The sequence below is a fragment of the Clinocottus analis genome, unplaced genomic scaffold (assembly GCF_023055335.1).
Source record: "Clinocottus analis isolate CAN_PGR_092001 unplaced genomic scaffold, fCliAna1.0.p SCAF_8, whole genome shotgun sequence".
In the NCBI taxonomy this organism is placed as follows: domain Eukaryota; kingdom Metazoa; phylum Chordata; class Actinopteri; order Perciformes; family Cottidae; genus Clinocottus; species Clinocottus analis.
In genome coordinates, this window is record NW_027176240.1 from 11,313,992 (window position 1) to 11,336,027 (window position 22,036).

A 22,036-nucleotide genomic window follows, 5' to 3' on the forward strand; every position below is an offset into this window, starting at 1 on the left:
GTACACACTGTTTTATTTATTATGGTAGTTTAATGCATATAATAAACCATAACCGTATCATTCCAGATATAGGACTTAAGATGTAAGCAATTAAAAATCTTAGAGTTTAATATTAATTTTGAAGGCAACACAAATGTCATGGATAGATTAGTGTCATGAGTGAGATCAGTTTAATGAAGTATTGCTTAAATAGGAAAATATATCACTAAATGTTGCATCCTGCAAAATCCAAATAACAAATAAACGTCTTAAGGTGTCGGGTATCGCTGACCTTAACGTATTTGTAAGCTGATTTACAATATGACAAGTCCTCTTGAAATACAATACTATAATACTTAATTATGAAAGAAATCACTGCCAGACAGCACATTAAAAAAACATTGTTTATTGAAGACGGACACAAAAGGTTAATAAAGAAACAATGCGAATGATCATTTCAGTCAGTAAATGCGGTACAATACACATTTTCAATGCAATCTTTCACTTGATGCTAATAAGACCACAAATACATCAGATGCCATGCCAGAGTGCTGCTTTAAATCCATCTCGATATTTCCTTCCCTCAAAGATTTAACAACCCAGAAACCCACCTGACACTAAATAGAAAACAGATGCAGACAGGGCTTGTACTACAATAAATAAAATGTGGATAAACTGCACTGCAGTTGCAATAAAATCAATGAATTTTTACAAAAATTAATTTGGTTAAAAAGTAGTCTGATTTTAGGAACCTATGAGTGTACATTAACAAATCTAAATATAACTGAAATTGTTGCTCTCATTTTTTACTACATGCTGTATTTTTGTCCCTGCTCAACATTATATCCTCTACCAACCCAAAGTAAACATTTTACCAGCAATTAAACAGCCTCAATCTAACTTTCAACAACACCTCCATCCATTTTTCCCAGAAAGGATTGCACTTCCTCTTACCACTTCGTCAACATAACATCTAATACTGTACATACAGGTTTAATCAAGTCACTACATGTGTGTTGTTTTTTAATACTTTTTTTTATTGATTTTTATTTTTAACTAAAAGCTGATATTGATATCAGATAAATATTTTTTTGCTGTCCAGCAACAAAGCACAGAGCTCCTGGCCTCTAAGATTTTATGCCTCTGTTGTCTTCGGGGTGAAAGAAGGACATGGGTGTTTTATGGAATGAGTGGATGTATCAGTGGTTTATTAAAGGCCCCCTCTGCTTCGTCAGAGTCTGGGTGGGGGTCGAGATGGCGGAGGTCCTGGGGGCCCCGTGGGTGAACGAGTTGGGGGTGGACCTGGAGGTGGTTGGGCCACGGGAGGGGGTGCGCGGGAAGGTGGCGTGGTGCGGGGCCCTCTCGATGGAGGCTTCGTACGGGGGACGGAGTTGGAAACCAGAGGTCGCTGCTCGGCAGGCGGAGGAGGAGGTGGCGGCGGCGGCGAGGGAGAGTGATGTGTGCGAGGGGGAGCCCGGTTGTTTGGGGTGGACTCCCCGTCTTTGACCCGTTGGAAATTAATACAGCGACCCTACAAGACACGCAGACAAGAAGGTCAAACCACAATTACACATTTCAATGCAGAATACACATTGAAATGCTGTGCATCTTTGTGCAAAGTCAATTTGCTGCTCAGATCCTCCAGTCAAAACGGTCCGTGTGAGTCTTTGCCCAGCTCGGCTGACAGAGGCATATGTGTTTGAGGCCCCGGAGGGCACACAGAGCTTCTTCTGTCTTCCGTCCACACCTGCAATACAATAGCTGTGATGCTAGCAAAGGCAGGCACTGAGAATGTTATCACACAGACACACAGGCACATGCTTTTGCAGACTGGAGTTTCCCATTCCCCTCCTCTTCTTCTCTGGGAGCCTGTGCTGTGCCTCTCTTGATGCATAACATAAAGTGGTTTATGTCTCTTATGTGCTTGACTTGGATTGTAAAGGGGGGGTTTCAATAGTTAACAGAGGACCCTTCGCGTTTAACATAATTTACAAGTTACGACGGGGAGAAAGGAACGCTACTCTTATTGTTCTCATTGACGGTTTTCCTCTCTGTTCTCTGCATAGCATCTTCTGTAGACACACACACACACACACACACACACACACACACACACGCACACACACGCTTGTCTTGCTCAGTCAGTGTGTGAAGAATGGAGGATAGGTCTCTGTGTCACAGACCCTTGGTGGTCTGATTATAACACCTTATTAAACAGAGAGGCCCTAAAGTCACACAGGGGCCAATAAGAGGACCCCAAGCAGCAGTAGCTTTGTGACTGGGGAGGCTATTGTGTGTGTGTGTGTGTGTGTACACAGCAGGATGCTATATATATATATATATATATATATATATATATATATATATATATATATATATATATATATATATATATATTTATGAGGGTTGAGTAATCAATTGGGGACAGCCCAGTTGGGGTCCGACTGCTTCGGTCTTGTCGCTGGATCGCGCTGAAAAGGCCAGTTTGTGAGCAGCAGCACATCAGCAGAGAGAGCATATGGACACAATGAGAACACAAGCTCATGAATATGTGTGTGTGTGTCTATGTGTGTGTGTGTGTGTGTGTGTGTGTGTGTGTGTGTGTGTGTGTGTGTGTGTGTGTGAAAGAGAGAGAGAGAGACTGTAAGCATGCCTCCACCAGAACATATGGCCTGAATGAAATCTCGGCCTCACGAATAACAGAAACAGAGAGAGAAAGGTTAAGTGGCCAAAACAACACAAAACACCAAAACAACACAAAATTTGTGTTGCAGCAGAAAATTTGAGTAGATGAGTAGATTTTTCTATTTTAAAGAAGATGATATAAACATAAATGAGTTGTGTGAGAGGTGATGGTCAGTCTTATTGTGTGCCTCTTTGTCGCTGCTATACTTTCCTTGTTGACGATTGTTTACTTCAAACACCTCGACTTCTTTCTAGGAAAAAAACAAAACCCTAAAAACACCTCCAGCATCTCTCCTCACCCCACTTCTCTGTCTGGCCTCTGTTTCTCCTTCTGAGCCCGAGACTTTACACTCCCCATAATAAACACACAAATCGGATATTTTATAGTAAAGAAAACATGAGGAAGAAGAGAGCGAAGACGCACATCGGACCTGACAGCCCTGCCTGTCACCTTGCATGACATTACAGATATACACGTAAGGAAAACTGTGTGTGCTGAAAAGAGTCAGCACACTTCATAGACTTCTAATGCTGCACTGAAGCTTAACTTAGATAATAATGTCAGGATAAAACTGGTGTGAATGCAGAGAATGAGTATTAAAGGGTCAGCTTAGCCAAATTACAAACATACATTATAGCTCACATTTTATCTACTGGGGTTTTCAGTTAGTTCGTTGATGAGATGTCTTCCTCAATACCTCAATGTTTGTGCTAAATGTGTTTATCAAACAACAAAATTCAAGAGTAACATATTCTTCCAGAATCAATGGGCGAGTGGAGTCGCCTTATGATGAACCCCCCATGACTCAGGTTGTTTGTGTGCTTTTATTTTGTTTGTAGCCTATTGGTTGGGAATTTCCACTGGAGATGACAAAGTAAACCTTTTTCACTGGAACTACTTCCAACAGAAGAAATAATTCCGATGAAAACGGTTAAAAGCATTTTCTGTGTATACGAGTGAAACTGTTACTTGAAACAAATATTAAATATTTGTCAGTTCCAGGAAAACTGAGCAAACTCTGTCTAAAAATCAAGTGACATGGTTGAAAGCTTCCAAACAAGTGAGTGAGTGGTCTTCGTGTTGATTTGTTGTTTTGTCGTCACAATTGTCAATACTTTGAGCAACAAACAACACAATTCCATTCACCTCGAATGTAATTTGAGAGACTAAAACCATCAGCACGGCTCGATACCACTCGAGGGAAGTGGTACAATGTAGTTTGTTTTTGTAGATTGGGTGAATTGATTCAGTTTTAGGTGAAGTGACTGGGGGACGAAGGGGGAAGAGGGTGAGGAAGGGGAGGTGCCGCTGTGCTCATTTGTTTGTGAGGGCAGAGGGATGGAGGCATGGAGGCCTCCCTCTGTTCTGGTCTGTGCTGTATGACGGGGCCATCAGAGCCATCAGCTCTGGGGACAAAAGAAGGGAATCTCTTCTGTCACAATATGGCTCGTGGCCTTTCAACTCCCCATCTGTTTATGTGACGCTCAGTCGGGAGAGCAGACACACACATTGCAGTGACGCACACGCGCACGCCCGCACACACACAGGAGAGAGAGATCAAACGCATACGGGGAGTGTGGCAGAAACTGGCAGCCCCGCTGATGGCCGTTTGCAGAGGCAGTGGAGTAGCAGTGATGCGGGGAGAAAGCAGGACGAGCTCGTCCTGAGCTGCTGGTTGGAGATCTTCTGTCTGATCAGCGCTAGTTATCGCTGTGCTTTTTATCACTTTGTTCAGCTGTTTGTCATCCGGCTGCTGTTTCTTGCTTTGGCAGAGAAGTTTTACATTGCTAATGTGGGGAATTTCGATCTGCGCCTGTCTTTTCTCAACATAAAAAAAAATATTGTCATAATTTACATCAGATGAGCACAATTTCTAAACAACTATCCGCTTTGCAACAAAAATGCTTTTTCCCTCATTATTTCTTTTCATGTGAGATAATGACCCGTGGAGGGAGTTGTGGGGGTCGTTTTTGAACCACTGCCCCACAGAAAGTGTCTGACAAAGACTAAAGGAACATTGCCCTGACAGGAAAAAAGTTTAAAAAAGCCAAGATGTAAAAAGGCAATAAAACCGTTGATGGTGAGCATTTTTACAGACTCCAGTAGACACACGCACACACACGCACACACGCACACACACACACACGCACACACACATATTAAAGATGAATCGTGTCATTCACAGAACAAATCAATAAATTTTACAGTGATGAGAGGCCACAATGAAACCATTTACAACGAAGCAGCTGTTTTACCATGACAACCAGTATGATGATGCAAACATGTCGGTGGGGTTATGGGATGCCGTACACTGGGTCAAGGTTAGATAATAGGAGGCGCTCTGCTCTGTCTTGTTCTGCCATAGACGGTGATGTCATGATTTAGGACTTTTCAGGAGCAGCAGTGATATTGCACATTCAAATTTTCAGCTGAAATAAAACCTCTAATTTTTTGCTTCTGTAATTATCACTTGCAAGTAGAGTGAGTGTGTAACATACCATTTGGAAACCTGATGAAAGCTTGTAATTTTCTAGGAGTCGTAGGGAATTCTCGAAGACAGCAGTCCTTGTGCTGCGTGAACAATGGCAGCTTTGACAAGTGTTATCAGTGGCTCATTGACTCGCTGCTTGCGCGTCAGTGTGCGAGTAGAAAATCAGTACTGAGCTGCTGTGTTGAGAATTGTACATGTTGCTCAATGACTCGTGTTGTCTTTATGCAGTGTGACAGACAGAATGCAGATGCTCCATTGTCCACATACATACAGAGACGAAAAACACATTAAAAGCATGTGTGCCATCTAACCCATAAAAGTGCCTTTAGGTGGTTTTTACCCACCAAGTAATCCTCCAAAATTACACATAATGACCAAATTGTAGTTTTGTATCGGTCATCATGCCTTGTTTGTGGTGCATTTGATTTTCTACTCATGTTTTTTAGGTGAAAATAACAATTAAATGTGACTGCAGTTGAGTGTGAAGCTCACCTCGTCTCCAGACTGCGGTCTCATCAGAGATACCTGGTCGTAGCCTCTCCTGAACAAAGACCACAGAGCATCCAGCTTCCCCTGGAGGACCGGAGAGAAAGGGACATTTTCAAATAAAAACCACAAACTTAAATTTACTTTCAACCTTTTTCTCAATGAATTGCATAAAAGACTAACCTGAATGGGCGAGTACCACCTCCTCTGCTGTGGAGGGCGTCGGCGTGGTTTTCGAGCCTTTGGTTCATATGGTTCAAATTCCTGCTCTGGCATTTTTACGACTGCATTTTTAGGTTTGTCTAGCTTCGCACCTTCCTCGGTGGACCCTTTCTCCCCCCATCGCACCTAGGAAAGCCTCATTTATATTGATATGCTTTTAAGCGTTGAAAGTGTGAATGTGTGTGTGTGTGTCTGTGCACGTGCATACCTCCATGCGTTTGATGCCACCCACTCCTCTTCCTCCATAGTAGGACGCATCCACTGTGGGCCACCTCTTCTTGGGCATCCCATCCTCATCATCTGAGTCCTTAGAGTGAAACTCAATTACGTGACACAGCACATATCCTTCCAAACATACTACAATTAATAATTACTACGAATTCAATCAACAGTTACAGTGAGAAAATGAACGAAGCCTTACTGGCTCTGGAGGAGGAGGTGGTGGAGGTTCTTTGATCACCTGAAGGTTGAAAAATAAATACCATGAGGGAACCGAAGATACAATTAACAAACGACTGAGGATACCAATGTGTGAAGTTTAAACTTACCAAAGTGCAGCAGAGAGGCCAGAACCACCACATGAGCAGCAGAGCCAACAGCAGGAACACCACCAGCAATGATACGAGCACGATGGTGCCGTCAAACTGCACACAAACACAGAATGACGGGATTCAGATTCAACTGGACGAAAAGACGAAGGACGAGAGAAAGGTGAAACTGAAAAGCCAAAGTACTCACAGCCTCCTCTGATGACAGACACAACAGAGGAGACCTCAGAGAGAAGAAGAGGACTAGAGAACCAAAAGAAAATAAGAAGGTTGAAAGAAAGTTCATTCAAATGAGGCTGCATGCCAGAAGGAAATTATCATTGGGTGTTCTTGTAATAGTGCCGATTTTACATGCAGGATGTACTCACACACTCTGTAGTCGTAATGTGAACCGAGCTGGTGATGTAGGAGAGGCCCTCGTTCATGCTCACCTGCAGGTAGATCACCCTGCAAAAACACAAACCGGTGACTGGTCTTATCGTCCAACAAAAGATAAGCAAAAACGGTTGAGTGCACATCTGCTTGTATGCACACATTCGCCGTTTTGTTTTGGCTACTGTACCAGCTCGCCCCGGGGTGTCAAACACATTCCTCCATCTACCTTGTCCGTACTCGCAGCCTCATAAGCACACTAACATGCTGACATAGACACAAAGCCAATGTCTCTAAAGAGGTCAAGGAGTTCTCCACCCAGAGAAGGAATCTCTTCTGTTTGGATCAGACCCAGACCTCTAATGTGGAAACCACAGACAGCTAAATTACTTACTATTCTCCAGAATTCATTGCGGATATCTTCAACTATAACTGCACCCAGATAGGCAGGGCGCGGACAAGAAACAGGACGAAATGTTTCGTTTTTGATTCAATAGATAGCAAGGTTGACGGAAGCAAAGCAGTTAAAGGATGTGTGAGCGTAATATTTAGCTGACAAGTTATCCACAAAGATTTTAAGAAATATGAACAAAAACGAGACATGTTCGCCAAATAGGCGTCTGAATGTGGAAAACGTAGAGCGCTGGATTGTAGTTCTAGGTTTGGAAAAGAATGCAGAAAGGCTTGTGCTGTTCTTATGGTTTGGGGGGCAGAGACAAGGGGGCATTGAGCTCTGGGTTTAGATTTGGGGAGGGGGCGACAATGGGGAGGTCACTGCTGTGGTGGAGAGGGGGCAGAGCAGAGGAAACAGAGTGGGGGATGGTAGAAGGAGGGCCTTTCCTGTTCTACATCCCTTCAGCACTGTCCCTCCCTTCTGAGACCCCCTCTTCACTTCCTCAATCGCTGACTCTGTTTTTGCCTCCTCACCCTCTCCTGTGTCTTCTCCATACGGCTGTAGCTCGTCTCATAACTCATGCTGACACTGACTTTAGAGAAGGAAATTGGCAGTGCAGGTGCCACTCATCTTTTCTTCTACTTCTTCCCTCCCTTCTACATCACCCCTACCAATCATATGGCCAGTCCTCCTCTCAGGCAGGCAGGGGACATGGTGCTATCAGCTCCTCTCTGACAGATGGATCTCAGCCCCTATCAATCATCAATCTGACCACTATATATGTCTTTGCCCTGTGTGTGTAGGAGGGGGAGCTGCATCCGGAAGGTTCCCAGTCAACATAGATTTGTTTGACGGCAGCGTCAATGACTTCATTATATGCGACAAGGCTTGGGTGGAACAAGAGGTGAGTGAGGGTCTTTGGGGTTTGGGTGAAGAGGTGTTGCTGGGAGCTGGAGTCCTTCAGACCTCATGTACAGACCCTACAACCCCATTACAGGAAGCAGTTCACGTATAATGCAATCTGACATTTTAGGGCTGCATCCGATTTTACAAATTATTGATTAAGTCTGGTCAATAAAATGACAGAAACAAGTGAAACGTTTGCTTTGAAACCTGTATTGGAGGCGATCCCTATACTATCGGTATAATCTCACCATTTTCTGATGTGTGGGTGGTTCAGCTTTATTTCAGCTTTATATATATATATATATATATATATATATATATATATATATATATATATGTGTGTGTGTGTGTGTGTGTGTGTGTGTGTGTGTGTGTGTGTGAGTCTGTGTGTATATATAATAAGGAATCAATGACATTTAGGACAGACATGGATATAAACTGCGACAAACGATAACGGAAACACCTGTTCAGCCAGCACAGTGGCTCGCTTGCTTCAATTCATATTACCATGTCTATCTGCATGTTACTCAGAACACATAAACCAGCTGTTGGCCTCCTCTCTGAGTCCGACAGCCATTCTCAGCTGACTTCCTCTTGAGAAGCACTCAGGGTGTTCAGGCAATGCTGCCTCTGCTGTGATCGGCTTCTGTTACATGAAAGCATAATTCCTTCAGGCTCTCTTGCATTGTGTAATGATGCTCCCTGTTCTGCTCTGCTACTAGGAGTAGCAGCCCAACTGGCAACATCTACCGCTGGATTGTGAATATGGTGAATTGTTGCTACCTTTTCGTCGATCCCCTAATGTCTGAGTTCAAATAAACACTACATGTGCCACGTCTATTCTACCGTAGGAGTAAAAAAATACTGTAAGTGACAAACTCTTGAATATCCCTGCTGCCACAAAATGTCTTATTTCCACATCTTCTAATAGCAGTTAACCATCAAAGCAGTACTTTTCATTGGCAGACAAGACAAGCTCAAAACGCGCTAGAAATCTGAGTGACAGCAACAAGACAGATGATGACTGGAAGGTGTCTGAGGCTGCAGGCTGGAGTGTATAATTATGCACAGGACTGCAGGCAGCGGGGACGGGCAGGCTGCTGGGCCTCGGACCTGTCTGAGTTCAGCCCACAGCATCGCTCCGTCTGCCCTGCAAGAAACTTCTGCTCTTCATCCTCAGGAGCAAAGCCGGAAGCCGACAGAGGAAACTTTACACTGCCCCACCGACTCCACTCACACTTTTGCTCTCCCAAAGTGTCAGACAGTGATTGGGATACATCACACAACACATAAATACACAAACACATACACACACGTTAACGAAGGTCCTCTCCAGCAGGCTCTCATTAAGTTGTGTTCCTGGGCTCTACTCCTGTTGTTCCCTTGTGATTGGTGTCTGGCTTCGTTAGCTGTGACAAACACTGATTGATCACAGACACTCAATGACTTTGGCCCTAATTTCTTCAAGGACGACAGTCTTGTGGTGTTCACACAAAACTTGCGTGCAGCTGGCAAATATCTGGGAGTGTTGCAGCTGAACATGGAAAAGGTTGGCAACTGGAATGATGACTGAGAAAGCGTGTTGGGGTAAAAATGCAGTAAGAGCTGTGCAGCTTACCTCCCAACCTCCTCTACAACCGGAGCAGGGCAGAGCAGGAAGGTATCTTCTATTCCAGCTGGTCTCTCGTCTGCAAAGGGAGAAACAACACCACACTTTAAGTCAACGAGATTCCCACATTTTTGTGCAATGCACAAGCCAACTCAGAATCCCATAATGCATTAGTGAGTTAGCTTGTATGTGCTTGTGTATGTTTGCATAACTTACCCACAGTGAGCGTATCATTTAGTTTAAAGCTGCAGAGGACCTGGTCAATGTTTCTGGCATGGAGAAAGCCATTGCCTCTCACCACCACCTGGAAACTCTCTGAGACAAAAACGAGTGCAGGCACCGTCAGAATCAATTCTTTATATGCACCCTCAAGCAAGACAATGATAAGATACATATTATCGTCTGTATGTGAGAGACATCATATATAAATCGGTCTTCTATTTTAGTTTGAAGTAGTAGAAAATGCTCGGTATACCATTATGTCGAATGCTGGCAGCCATTCTCTCTCTGACCTGCTCAACTTGAGCAGGAGAAACTTGTGCATGCCTCATTACTGCTTGTTTATATCTGTGTGCTTATGCGTGCATGTGTGGAAAGGCCATAATAAGCTCCAATGGTGCTAATGCTAAAAGTGCTGCTATTCACAAATATGTGCTGTAGCTAGAAGGTGTGTGTATGTGTGTGTGTGTGTGTGTGTGTGTTGACCTTTAGTTTCCCCCAGGCACTGTTAAAGCGCACTGACAGAGGCTTGCCAGCATATGCTGGAGTGTCTATGTGGCTGCTACCCAGCATATGTTAGAGAGCGGAAAAAAAACACTTGCTTAAAAACATGCCTGCAGGGCTGACAACAGCACAGCACTGTCAAAGTAGGTCTGACCTTAACTATGGCACCATTAACACATGTCTGTGTCTGTATGCATCTGTTTCTAACATGGTGTACATACTGTACGTGTGCACTGCCTTTGCGTTTCGTAAGTGTCTGCATCTCTTCGGGATGTGCGTGCATGGATGTGTGCAGGCATGTGTGCAGCCATGTGTTTGAACGTGCATATGTGTGCGTGTGTTTGGTCTCCATCTGTGCAGTGGGCTTTCCTCTAGCATTATCCTGGCTAATAGGAGTGAACATTTGCCACACCTTTAACATTTAAAGCTCCAGCGTGAAGATCACTGGATAAAAACTTTGCAGGCTGTGAGTGTGTATGTAACAGTATTTCTCCGGAAAGGTCAGACAAGCTGAAGAGCCATAAATACAGATACACCAACAGGAGGAAGTGGAGGAAACAAGCACCACTTTACATTTGCCAACAAATCTCTACATATTTTTAGATGCTGTGACATTTTGTTTTGATAGTGTATGTTCGTAGGAAATCCAGAAGAAATTCTGAAGTAGAAGACACATGGAAGTTGAGCGTTCACAAAACAGGGATGAGTTGTATATATTTCATACTGTAGATAATAAACAGCAGGTATTGAGATAATAGAGTGCAGTTATCCAGCCTCTTTCACTCAAATGTCTAATAACCTAAAACTGTGCACAGCCAACCTCAAACAACTGTGTCCATCTGTGTGTGTGTGTGTGTGTGTGTGTGTGTGTGTGTGTGTGTGTGTGTGTTTATTTACAGATGTTCAACTCATTAGTTCATTAGTGCTGCTTATGTCATTTCCTCAGCTAGACTCAGATTATTCATGTGTATTTACACACAAACACACACACACACACACACACACACACACACACACACACACACACACACACACACACACACACCCCACTACCAAATTACCCACACATCTCATTACAGCCTAATAATTAACTGTTCACATGTATTCTCCCTCCCCCTGCTCTGACTGTACTGTAAAACCACAAATAAATTACATCTATTTACAATATTATTGTTTAATTCAATCATGTTCATATTACCTGATGGTTTATGTGGTTTGTAGTGGTTTTCAGCCACAACAACGTGCAATTTAATTGGGGGTCTTAGCACAAATTATTCCTATTGCTCAGTGTCGTGGCTGCTTAAGCAGCCGTCCCTTTCACACAATATTACCATCAAACAGCATGAACTGCACTGTAGCAGGGCTTATGTGCGCACAGACACACAGACACACACACACACACACACACAGACACACACACACACACACACACACTCACACACACACACACACACACGCGCCATAGTAGATGGCAGAGATGTTACTCCAATGAAATCTAATTCTGAGACTGAAAATTGATTTACTCCTTTTAAAAGTAGAAAATCAAATGGAAAATGGCTTCCTGGCTTCTCTTTATTCATCAGCAATAAGGTACATTGCATTATAAATACATGTAACAGTTCAACATCTAGCAGTGAGTGTCTTATTCATTGAACTATTAAATCCTGAGTCATCAGGAATATTTCCAAAGCAAAATGTTTACTAAAAATTCACTGTATTGCTGTTTATCCAATCTTAATAAGTAATTGATGGGTAGGAAATTAAAAAGTCTCAATATGAATAATATCTTTCACACAAAACCTGACACAGACACACACAGAAACACACACATGGAGGCTTGATGGGCTAAAAGGTCAGTGCTGTCAGACACATGGTGGGCAGGGACTGGTGGTGCCCTGCTGACATGTACAACACATATGCTGCTGCCCTGGCGTCTGCTTTCTGCCCGCCTCTGTGGCCACATGTCCATTTACATCTACACCTGAGCGTTTGACAAGGATTTGATTTGTATGAATGTGTGCCTGTGTGTGACTCTACACATCTGAAAGCATGTGTGTCTCGCATGCGTGGAGAAAATGGGCTACGGCTTGTCCGAACCGCGGCACTTCAATCACATTAGTGCGACAGGACAGTGAAGGGCAGGGAGGGGCAAAGGACGACGGAGCAAGGGGGAGGAAAGGGTCAGACGTTAATGAAAGCAGCAATCTCTGCTGTCATGTCAAATCTACGGCCCAACTCTCACCGTCCTCTCAGTGTGTGTGTGTGTGTGTGTGTGTGTGTGTGTGTGTGTGAGGGGAATCAGTCCTGTCATGTCTGATAGTGGGGCCCAACGTTCACTGTCCGGTCTGATGGCCTGTTTGCAGGCAGCTCGGTCTGGTCACTTCACATCAATGTGAGGGACATGTGTGTACATGTGCTTGAAGATGCCTCTGTGTGTCTGTGTGTGTGTGTGTGGGTGTGTGTGTGTACTGACGAAAGAACATCTTAACGTGTGTGTGTGTGTGTGTGTGTGTGTGTGTGTGTGTGTTGGTGTCAAGAATGTATGGTATGTGACTACATGCAGGCAGAGAGCAAGACAGAGAGAGAGACTGTCACAATACCTATGTAATATGTCAGTATGTAAGTACATATAAACGCATTGGTGTGGATGGATAGGGCAAGATGGTCATATTCAAACCTCTGGGGAATCTAAAAGCAAACTCGTGTTAAATCGTGACAAGTGCTTGACAATAACATTGTATGACTTCATAGTAAAATAATAAACATGATCATGTATATTATATATATAAGCAATGCATGTGTAACATAAGAGTTATATGTTATTTATGCACATTGTGTTACAACAAAGGCAGCACACCATAAGCATGTATCCAGTCTCCTACAATCTTTGCCTTTCATTAATTAGGCCAGAATCAGGTCTTGGTTGAAGCGTGTCCTCGCTTTCTTAGTTCACTGACCATTAGGCTGTTCATCAATCGAATAATAAATGAGGCTGTTGGAGGATATTTGGGCACACGTCGAGTGACACACTCAGACCAGAGCATGTAATTATCACATGACAACTGCAATTCATTATTTGTCCTTACTTATGTTTGTCCTTCGAAGGCTAAATTTGTATTGCTCTTAAAATCCACTGGCCTCCCCTCCTCCCTCCTCTCCATCTCCTTTCCCATCTTTCATATCCCATAATGAAGGCTAATCTCCATTGGTTGTCCTGGTAGCACTGCTGCAAATGCACTCTCTTAAGTGAGTCCTAATAAGGTCATGTCAAAGCTCATCCATCCTGCTGACTACACATAACGGCTCTCTCTCACCGTCTCTCTTTAGTTGTTATCCTATTTTTTACCCCCTAATACTGCTGTTCACAAGCACAAGAGCCGCACATGGATGAAGAGGTGGAAAGGAGGACAGGTTTGAAACAGCCATTCAAAATTAGGCCAGAGAAGCAGCCATGCTTAAAGATTCACGGCTAATTCCTCTGACCAACACCCGTCCCCCCTTCTCCTCGTTGCACACACGCTGTGCTGAAGCAGCTATGCTAATTTCCCCCGGCCGTGCATGACAATACGCTCTCTGTCACTCCGCAGTCATACGCGTCCATGCAATTACTCAACCTCATGTTCCACTCCAGAGGCTTTAGATGGCTGTCATCTGACACAATCGCACACCGGGACTGCCCAGTGTCTTAACAAGAAGGGGAAACCCTTGCGCCTCACACCTCTTACCTCCTGCACACACACTGGACGGCTCTGCCGCTAGAATCTCAATGCAGGACTTCTTGATGATCTGAGAGATCACACAAAAGGAAAGAAAAACCAGTCACGCGACAATTTCATAAGATAATAAGATTGTATGTGGATGAGTGTGAGTCTGTGATGTGTAAGTGTCTTACCGAGTCAATGATGCCCCTCAGGGCTTGGAAACCTCCCCACACGGGAAACACGTGTTCCATCGTGTCTGCAATAGTTGCAAGCTAGAAAAACATAGAGACACAGAAATAATTGTGTTTGCATTTTGGGATGCATTTTCAATGTCTTCCATATCTTCCTGCGGATCCTACCTGGGTCTGGTTGAATTCTTTGACCCCCACACAGTAGACAATGGCTCCCATAGACCTGGCCCTCTGAGCCTGCAAAACAGAACAAATAAACCAAAATTCAGGCTTTAGTTTATAAATCTCCCAAAAAACATACACTTCTCAGTCTACCCAGTAGACATTTTAGAAAGGAGCGAGACAACATGACAATAACTCTGATGTAGTATTGTTAAAACACTGCCACAAAAGTGGGTCATATTTGTTAAATAACCATCTAACAATGAAACCTTCACAAAATGTCCCAGGAAAATAAAATCATGCGAAATAGTGAGCGTTTGCATCTTGTGTTCAGTGTGATTATGTGAGCTAAACAAAGCAAATTATTAATGGCTAAGTTAGTTGCATCCAATTTGCTAGTGCATCGATCAAAGAAATACTACAATAACATCTTGAACCTAACAAACAACAACAATAGTTTGCGAGTGTCTCCAATCTTTAAACCTTTCATCTCGTGTGTACCTCCTAAAATCACCTCCCGAACTCATCTTACCTCTCGCTGAGCGGTGTCAAACTGCCACTCGTTCAGTTCTCCGTCCGTCAGAGCGATGATGACGCTGGCTGTCCCTGCAGAACACAAAACCTTCATGACCTCTGAACCAACGCACTAAATGTAGGCTCATGTAATGACACATACTGGACAGAGCTTACCCTGCTTCTCTTGATCTATCTGCGCGTTAGCCTGCAGTTGCAAAGAAACAAGTTCAATTTCAGATAATTACAATAGCTGGCACTGGTTTAAAACATGTTGATATTGTTACAAAGCCAGACCACAAATATCCCTTTGTTCAGCGTGGCCTGGCGAGTCTCCACACTCATTAGCTCGGGACAGGTGGCATTCAAACATGCTGCATGACTGAAGATTGTTGGATGCTCTTTTGAAAGGACATAAACATGAACCCTGTCTGGTCTTTGCTTTTGATAATCAATCTTGGATATTGAATGTGTTGTAACTCTGTTACGTTTTTCAATCTGTACACATGACATCTATTGCTTCTGTCTTTCCGGGGAGAGGAATCCTCTGTTTTTTTCCACGCAAAAGTTGTTTTTTTTCTGTTTTGTTGGGGGAGTCTTTCCTGATCCAATGTGAGGTCCTGGGACAGGGATGTTCTATGTGTACAGATTGTAAGGCCCTCTGGGGGCAAATTTGTAATTTGTAAATTTGGGCTACAGAAAATAAACTGAACTGAATCTGAATAAAAATGAGAACTAGACAATGTCAAAGTGTGGAATCCTGCTTAATTTGGCAACGCCTCGCTTAAGTATAAAAACAAAAAGCTCAGCAGTTTCAAGAAGCAGCAAGTCATTGATGATCTGAGCCACTCCTAATATATTTATTTTCTAAAATACAATCTTACAGTGATGACTAAAACTAGTGTGATTTCGGCTGGCTTTGCCGATGTTTTGAGTCTTAAAGCCTGATCCTTACCATCTCCAGGCCTAAGTTCATAAATGTATCTCCTCCTGGGATAACCCTTCTCAGAGCAGTTAAGCCTCCAGTGATGGCCTCCCTGAAGGGTAAACAAAAACATTTCCTGATTAAATTCACTGGAAGAAAGCTACTTTTAGGGAAAAAGATGTTTTTACAAGATAGGAGTTAGAAAGAGGAAGGTAGAAATGTTTTGAGTTAGTCCAAAATCCAGAGATTTGAAAAACCCAAGATGAACCCAACAATAGAGGACTTGTCTAATAGTAGTTTATTTTAGGGAGAGAAAGATCTAGATGGAAGGAACGTGGAGATTTCAGGTATTGGTCTTACCTGTTCTCCGTCAGTTTCAATATGATGTTTCCTCGTGTGGAGAAGACAATGAAGGACATTCGCAGCATGGGGCTGCAAACATACAATGGTTTTAAATTAACATGGGCGATAACAAAAAATAGTAAAATTCATGAATGATTTATTCTGCTTGTACCTGATGAACTTCTCTGCCAACTGCTCAACAAATGAGTAAATCTCGATCCAATGATTCTTCACACTGCCAGATCTGAAACACAAGAACACAACTGTATAAGGAAAAAAAGTGTTGACCTGGATGATAATAATTAAATATAAATAATAATTATTCAAAGCCAAACAAAACAATTGCATTGAACGAAATGCAGGATTGTCAGCTCTGACAGCAAGTTTGGACCTTGGGAAAATACATAATCTTTTGTCTGATAATTTAAAAACAAAGCTGACAGTATGAGACAATCTATTTTGAATGAATTGCCATGAAATTTGGTACAGGCATGCATGGTCTCCTGAAGTTGAAGCCTAATGAATGTGAAGTCTCCGGACTTTCGATCTATTTCCAAAATGAAGTGAACGTTTATTTGTTTCCTCAACTTTTGAATTGCCATGTAATTTCGGTACAAACATTCATGTTCCTCACTGGACAAGCTGTAAGAACCTCGAGGATTGAAGGATGTCGAATTCATAAAACCAAAGACCCAAATGTGAATAAAGGGCCAGCCCTTTTCGAAGAATGTGATTCAAAGGTCACATAGGTTGTGTCGGATATACTGGTACAAACTGAATTCAATGGCCATGATATGTTTCAGGAGCAACCAGACAACAGCGTGTCTCCTCCCCATTCGAGGACATTCCTCTGGCCACTCAGTCACATTCCATTAGTTATGACGGTAACCTGTGAGCGGTGAGAGCTGCTGGTGAGCCTGCTACATGCTGCCGTGTATACATGACAGTGTCCTTAATGAAGCACAGTCCCAGGGGGCTGCTAATGGGGGCTAATTGCTGCTGGGCCAGAGGGTTGAGGTTAGACAGGGACAGATGTAGCAGGCTGCCTCTAGCAGGGACCTTGTAGCAGGCAGCTGGCCTGTGTGTCCATGTGTGGATAGTATCTCTGTGTTTGTGTGTTTAGAAGTGTGTGTGTGTGTGTGTGTGTGTGTGTGTGTGTGTGTGTGTGTGTGTGTGTGTGTGTGTGTGTGTGTGTGTGTGTGTCTGTGTCTGTGTGTGTGTGTGCGAGTGAGGGGGAACAGATGGTCACAGTGAGCACAGGCAGTTTGACAACAGGTTGGCGGTCTGCAGAGTGAAAAGGCTGCAACATGAACAACGGAGGGATGTAGAAGTAACACTCTCAGTAGGGGTAAATGTGTGTGTGGTGTCAGACGGTATATGGTGACCGTCTTTTCAAGGACGCAACTTCAAACAGCAAAAGACAGCTATGTTTGAGTGGCAGAGGGTCATAAAGTTAAATATCAAGAGAGAGAAGAGAGATAAAGAGAATAAAGAGTGAAAGTTTGAGCTGGTTAGACTCACAATGGCTTTTGTGTGCCTCCTATTTAACCAGTCGCTTTCTGCTTCACTTATCCTTTTCCTTGAATGGGAGGGCATGAGCTCTAGACCAAGAGTCTCGGGTCTCTTTTATCTTGTCTAAATCTCACAAAGTTTACTGATACACATACACAACAGAAGCTCAGTTTCAATCCAGTGTGCAGGACAGAAGGTGTCTGTCTGCTCAAGTAAAATATCTTTAAAGGGTTCTTTTCATGAAACAGAGTTAACTGAGGGGCTATATGTGTATACATGACTGAAGAGGGGGTTGACCTAAATAGCATTATTAGTCCTATGTGCGGAAATAATTGGTTAATTAATTAAAAATTGAGATTTGTGCATTTAAAAAAATATATTTTCTGACATTTTTCTAGAATTCATTGTTATTCAATTAATTATAAAATAATATTTGAGAGATTTCACGTACGTAACAATCCCCACGGACACTGTATGAATGGATATAATTGTTAATTAACTATCACTCAGCCAATTCAGCAATTCATCTTTACTTTTACATTTTTTCATTTTGCTTACTATTAGAGCAGGATATCCTTTTATCTCTAAGTATTTGGATCAGTGAAAATACTTATCTGTTCAGAACCTTTAGCCATAACACACCACCTATTATTCTATTTGTGGGCAACCAGAAAGAGAGGGGAATGCAGCCTGGTATTTGGTGCGGGTCAGACATGGAGTGCAGGAATGTTTTCTCATGTTCTTTCTGTCCGGTGGAGCACACACACACATTCTCTACCCAGCATGCAGCCTCATAACCTGCTGGACATTGAAGAGGTGAAGATCGGTGTAGACACAGGGAGGCATCCGTAATGCCTGATGTCTCCCTGTAGAATAGATTAGGTCACTGTGTGGCATTTAAGATCTGAAAAACAGCCAACAAGTCTGTGCCATTTCAGGGGAAAGTAGAGCAGAAGCTTCCTGGAGGCTTGCTGAAGCATGCAGGTCCAGACAGTCGGAGTCGTACCAGAGGCTCGGCCATGCGTGATGTGCCATGCTTCCCGGGCTCCTCACAAACTTTTTGAAGCAAAGGGTAAAGACTGCAGAGGCTCTTGTGTTTGCAGTGGACATCCCAAAAATCATCAAATTTGTTGAAAACCAAAAGTAAAATGTCATGTCAACGTGTCCAGTTAGGTTGTGCACAAAGGGCAACTGAGGACTTGTAGAAAGCTTTTTTAAAACCGTTACATCTCCATATTCCCAAATGTTACCCACAGATACCAGAGAGTAACATCTTCACCTCTAAATCACTGCTCAAGTCATTCTTTTGACATTATAACCTGTATTCTTCCACGCAAATAGGCCACATATTCAGCCATACCATGTGTGTGTGTGTGTTGTCATCCTATTTATCTCTCGCCCTCTCTCTGCCCACTTAGCATGTTTTAACATGTCTGATTGTTGTGTCCACAAGCTAGAATCTCCCTTTGTGACTCGAGCCAAGAGACGACAAAAATGTCAATTATGTCTGAGCGGCTATGAACAGCAGCCCCGTCTGGAAGAGGTGCACGCACTAGGATAGTAAGGCTTACAAGGACCAAAAAAGTGGCAAAAGCATCGTCACTGACCATGAAGCCTGAAAAGTCATACTATTATGGGATATAATAAGTCAAGTTTGTTTGTTAGGGCTGTGAGGTGCTTTCCTCTTGGTTTGCAATTTGTGTCACCACATAGTTCCAGGACGTATGTGTTAACACGGAATAAAGATATTTAAAGACTGATCTGGGGTTAACCTAAGAGTTGGTGTGAATGTTAAAACCAGGTCATGGTGGCCTCGAGGTCTAAGAGGTGTATGGTCTCTTTTTCAAATCAGGCTGGGGATCATTTTCATTATCCCTCGCATGCCTCATTTCCTGTTAGCCCTCCACTGACTTCTATCAAATAAAGACAAACAGGGCGACAAAAACTTGAAGAAAAAAAAAGGAGATTAGGGTATGATTTCTAAAGACGTATAGTCCCACTTTCATATCCAGCATATTGTACCGGTCACACTTTATAAAAGGGTTTAAATTGTAATTGTAAAATATACAGATTAGATCTTTTGTAAAATATAAAGCTATTTACAAAGACAAAGCAAGTTAAGATGAAAGAGGATCCACACTCTCCAAAGGGATGTGTCATAATTTGGCAAGCCAGATGTTGGTCCAACAGATAAAGCATTAATAAATACTGTATGGACATAACTAGTTACGGCCTTAAACATGTCCTAGAAGGCGGTGACAACATACATGTTTTTTCTGGTGTTGTTCTCCCATGGAAACTTCAACCTGATCACATTTAAAGACTGTAACTCTCAGGAGAAAAGCCACACAGAATGGCCCCTGCCCCTGGTCACTACATGGCCGGCTCAGGATTCAGTGGAGAAGAACAGTTAAAGGATCAGCAGGCCACATAGCACCGCTGTGGGGCAGCTGCTGCAGCTGTGTCCGCAGGCGTCATCAGTCTGAAACTCTATCCATCCTGCTCGCCCTGCCCACATCCCGTGGGCAAAAGCTCAATCTGGTTGCCTCTCCACTTTGAACCGGACGAAAAGAAAAGAAAAGCATGCCCCAATGTTCAAAATAGTCTTCCTACTTCAAATACAATGCTGTGTATATGCGAGAAGACACTTCCAGACAAACAATGGGCGTTACAATGATTTTGGACAGGCTCTCCATGTAAAAGTCATTCCGTTAAACAAGAAACCGTTATCTTATATAGGACTGATTTAGTGATGCAACAAGCCAATAGATAAAAGCGTGACTAGCGCATTTACAAGCTCAAACTTGTAGTTTGCTTTTCTTTCGCAGCGCTACAACAACAACAGAGTCGGGCTGATGCGCTCCGCGTTCCCAAACAACTGGGCTGTTGCATGGCAATGCGCAGCGAGGAGAAAGTAACAAAGCCGTAAATAATATCGGACACTCACTTGTCCAGGACAAAATAGAGGTCGAAGGCGCCCTGACAGGACCTCTCCTCCTCCTCCTCCTCCTGTTGCTCTCCCTGTAGCTCTCCTTTCACCGACACATCGAGGAGGAAAATTCCCAGCAAAGCCAGGGCGAGGAACATGCGAGTCTGTGTCCTCGCCATCTTTCCCGGTTTCTGTTGACGGCCCCAACACTGTGACAACTAAAGATCTTCACATTTTCACTCAACCATCTGTTTCTGGGTCGACTGCGTGTGTGTAACGCGTTGTTTCCCGGTGTTTGGTCCTGTTTGGCGGAGTGCATTCAGGCTACAGGAGCCGTGTTCAGTTTGAGCCGGGCTCTCCAAGTCTTCTGTTTCAGCTGAGAGAGAGAAAAAAAAAAGCACTGAAGCAGCAGCATGAAGGAGAGGAGCGACACCCGAGGAGAGAAGGAGGAAGTTGATACTAAACTCCACTTGGGGTCTGGGGGTATTACCAAAAATACATTTGAGAATTGGGAAAAAAAACAAGTCCTCTCATAAGTCTGTCTATTGTCTTTTATTTATCCATGAGTCATTAGAGGAACATACATCACACGCAGCTATTACGCAATGAATTGAAATGACGTTCACGTCCTTTGAGGAAACATTTCTCCTTCATATTGATTACGTATAGTTATTAAAGATTATTTATCATTTTTAAATGAAACAAGCAGGTCGTTTTAGTCCTGTCAATGATGTAATATCACATTTTGCAAATCCATCTCGTTCTGAATAATCTATCATTTGTTATTTTTCTGAACCTTTGAATTTGGTTCTGCTCACGGTCTCAGGCCTTTCGCCTTCAAAGGAAAACCAGGGGAACTAAAGAAGGCAATTAAATGATGCAAATCGACCTCTGACAGGATGTGATACTGAAAGGTTTACAAAGTTGCCCTGAGCTTGTCATGAAACTTCCTAAACACAATGTAATCTGATAGGCGACTAACGTGTAATGGAATGTTATCTGGCATAAAATAAAAATATTGCCTCGTCTATTGAGTAATTGCACTGGAACCAGACAGTATAAGTGTGCCGGGGGAGCTTAAGGTTTGTATGTGTTCCCGATTTCTCATTACAGAAAGTTGGCTCGATAACGACTAGACATTCACCCAAACCAACGCCTTGATGCAGAATAATTCATTAAATGCTCATTAAACAGAAACATTTAGTTAATGAATAATGCATTTGCCCGATGGCATACAGACCACCCTCTCACATGTCATGTGGACAATTTTATAATTTCCAATTGCCCACATTTGCCAGAACAACTTCCACCACTCGTATAACTCTCGTGCAGTTGATTTATTGTT

General features: G+C 43.0%; 1 protein-coding gene across 1 annotated transcript; it reads right to left on the reverse strand.

Moving 5' to 3' along the window:
• Positions 1-369: 369 nt before the first annotated feature.
• Positions 370-21,061, reverse strand: antxr1d (ANTXR cell adhesion molecule 1d). Its single transcript, XM_068567856.1, has 18 exons — positions 20,710-21,061; positions 16,423-16,494; positions 16,269-16,340; positions 15,939-16,020; positions 15,161-15,191; positions 15,003-15,076; positions 14,477-14,545; positions 14,309-14,389; positions 14,142-14,202; positions 9,910-10,008; positions 9,703-9,772; positions 6,781-6,859; positions 6,413-6,508; positions 6,286-6,324; positions 6,073-6,171; positions 5,826-5,990; positions 5,649-5,729; positions 370-1,510 (listed from the first exon to the last, which is right to left on the reverse strand). The coding sequence occupies exons 1-18, from the start codon at positions 20,868-20,870 to the stop codon at positions 1,211-1,213; spliced, it is 1,731 nt and encodes a 576-aa protein (XP_068423957.1). The 5' UTR covers positions 20,871-21,061; the 3' UTR covers positions 370-1,210.
• Positions 21,062-22,036: the final 975 nt, after the last annotated feature.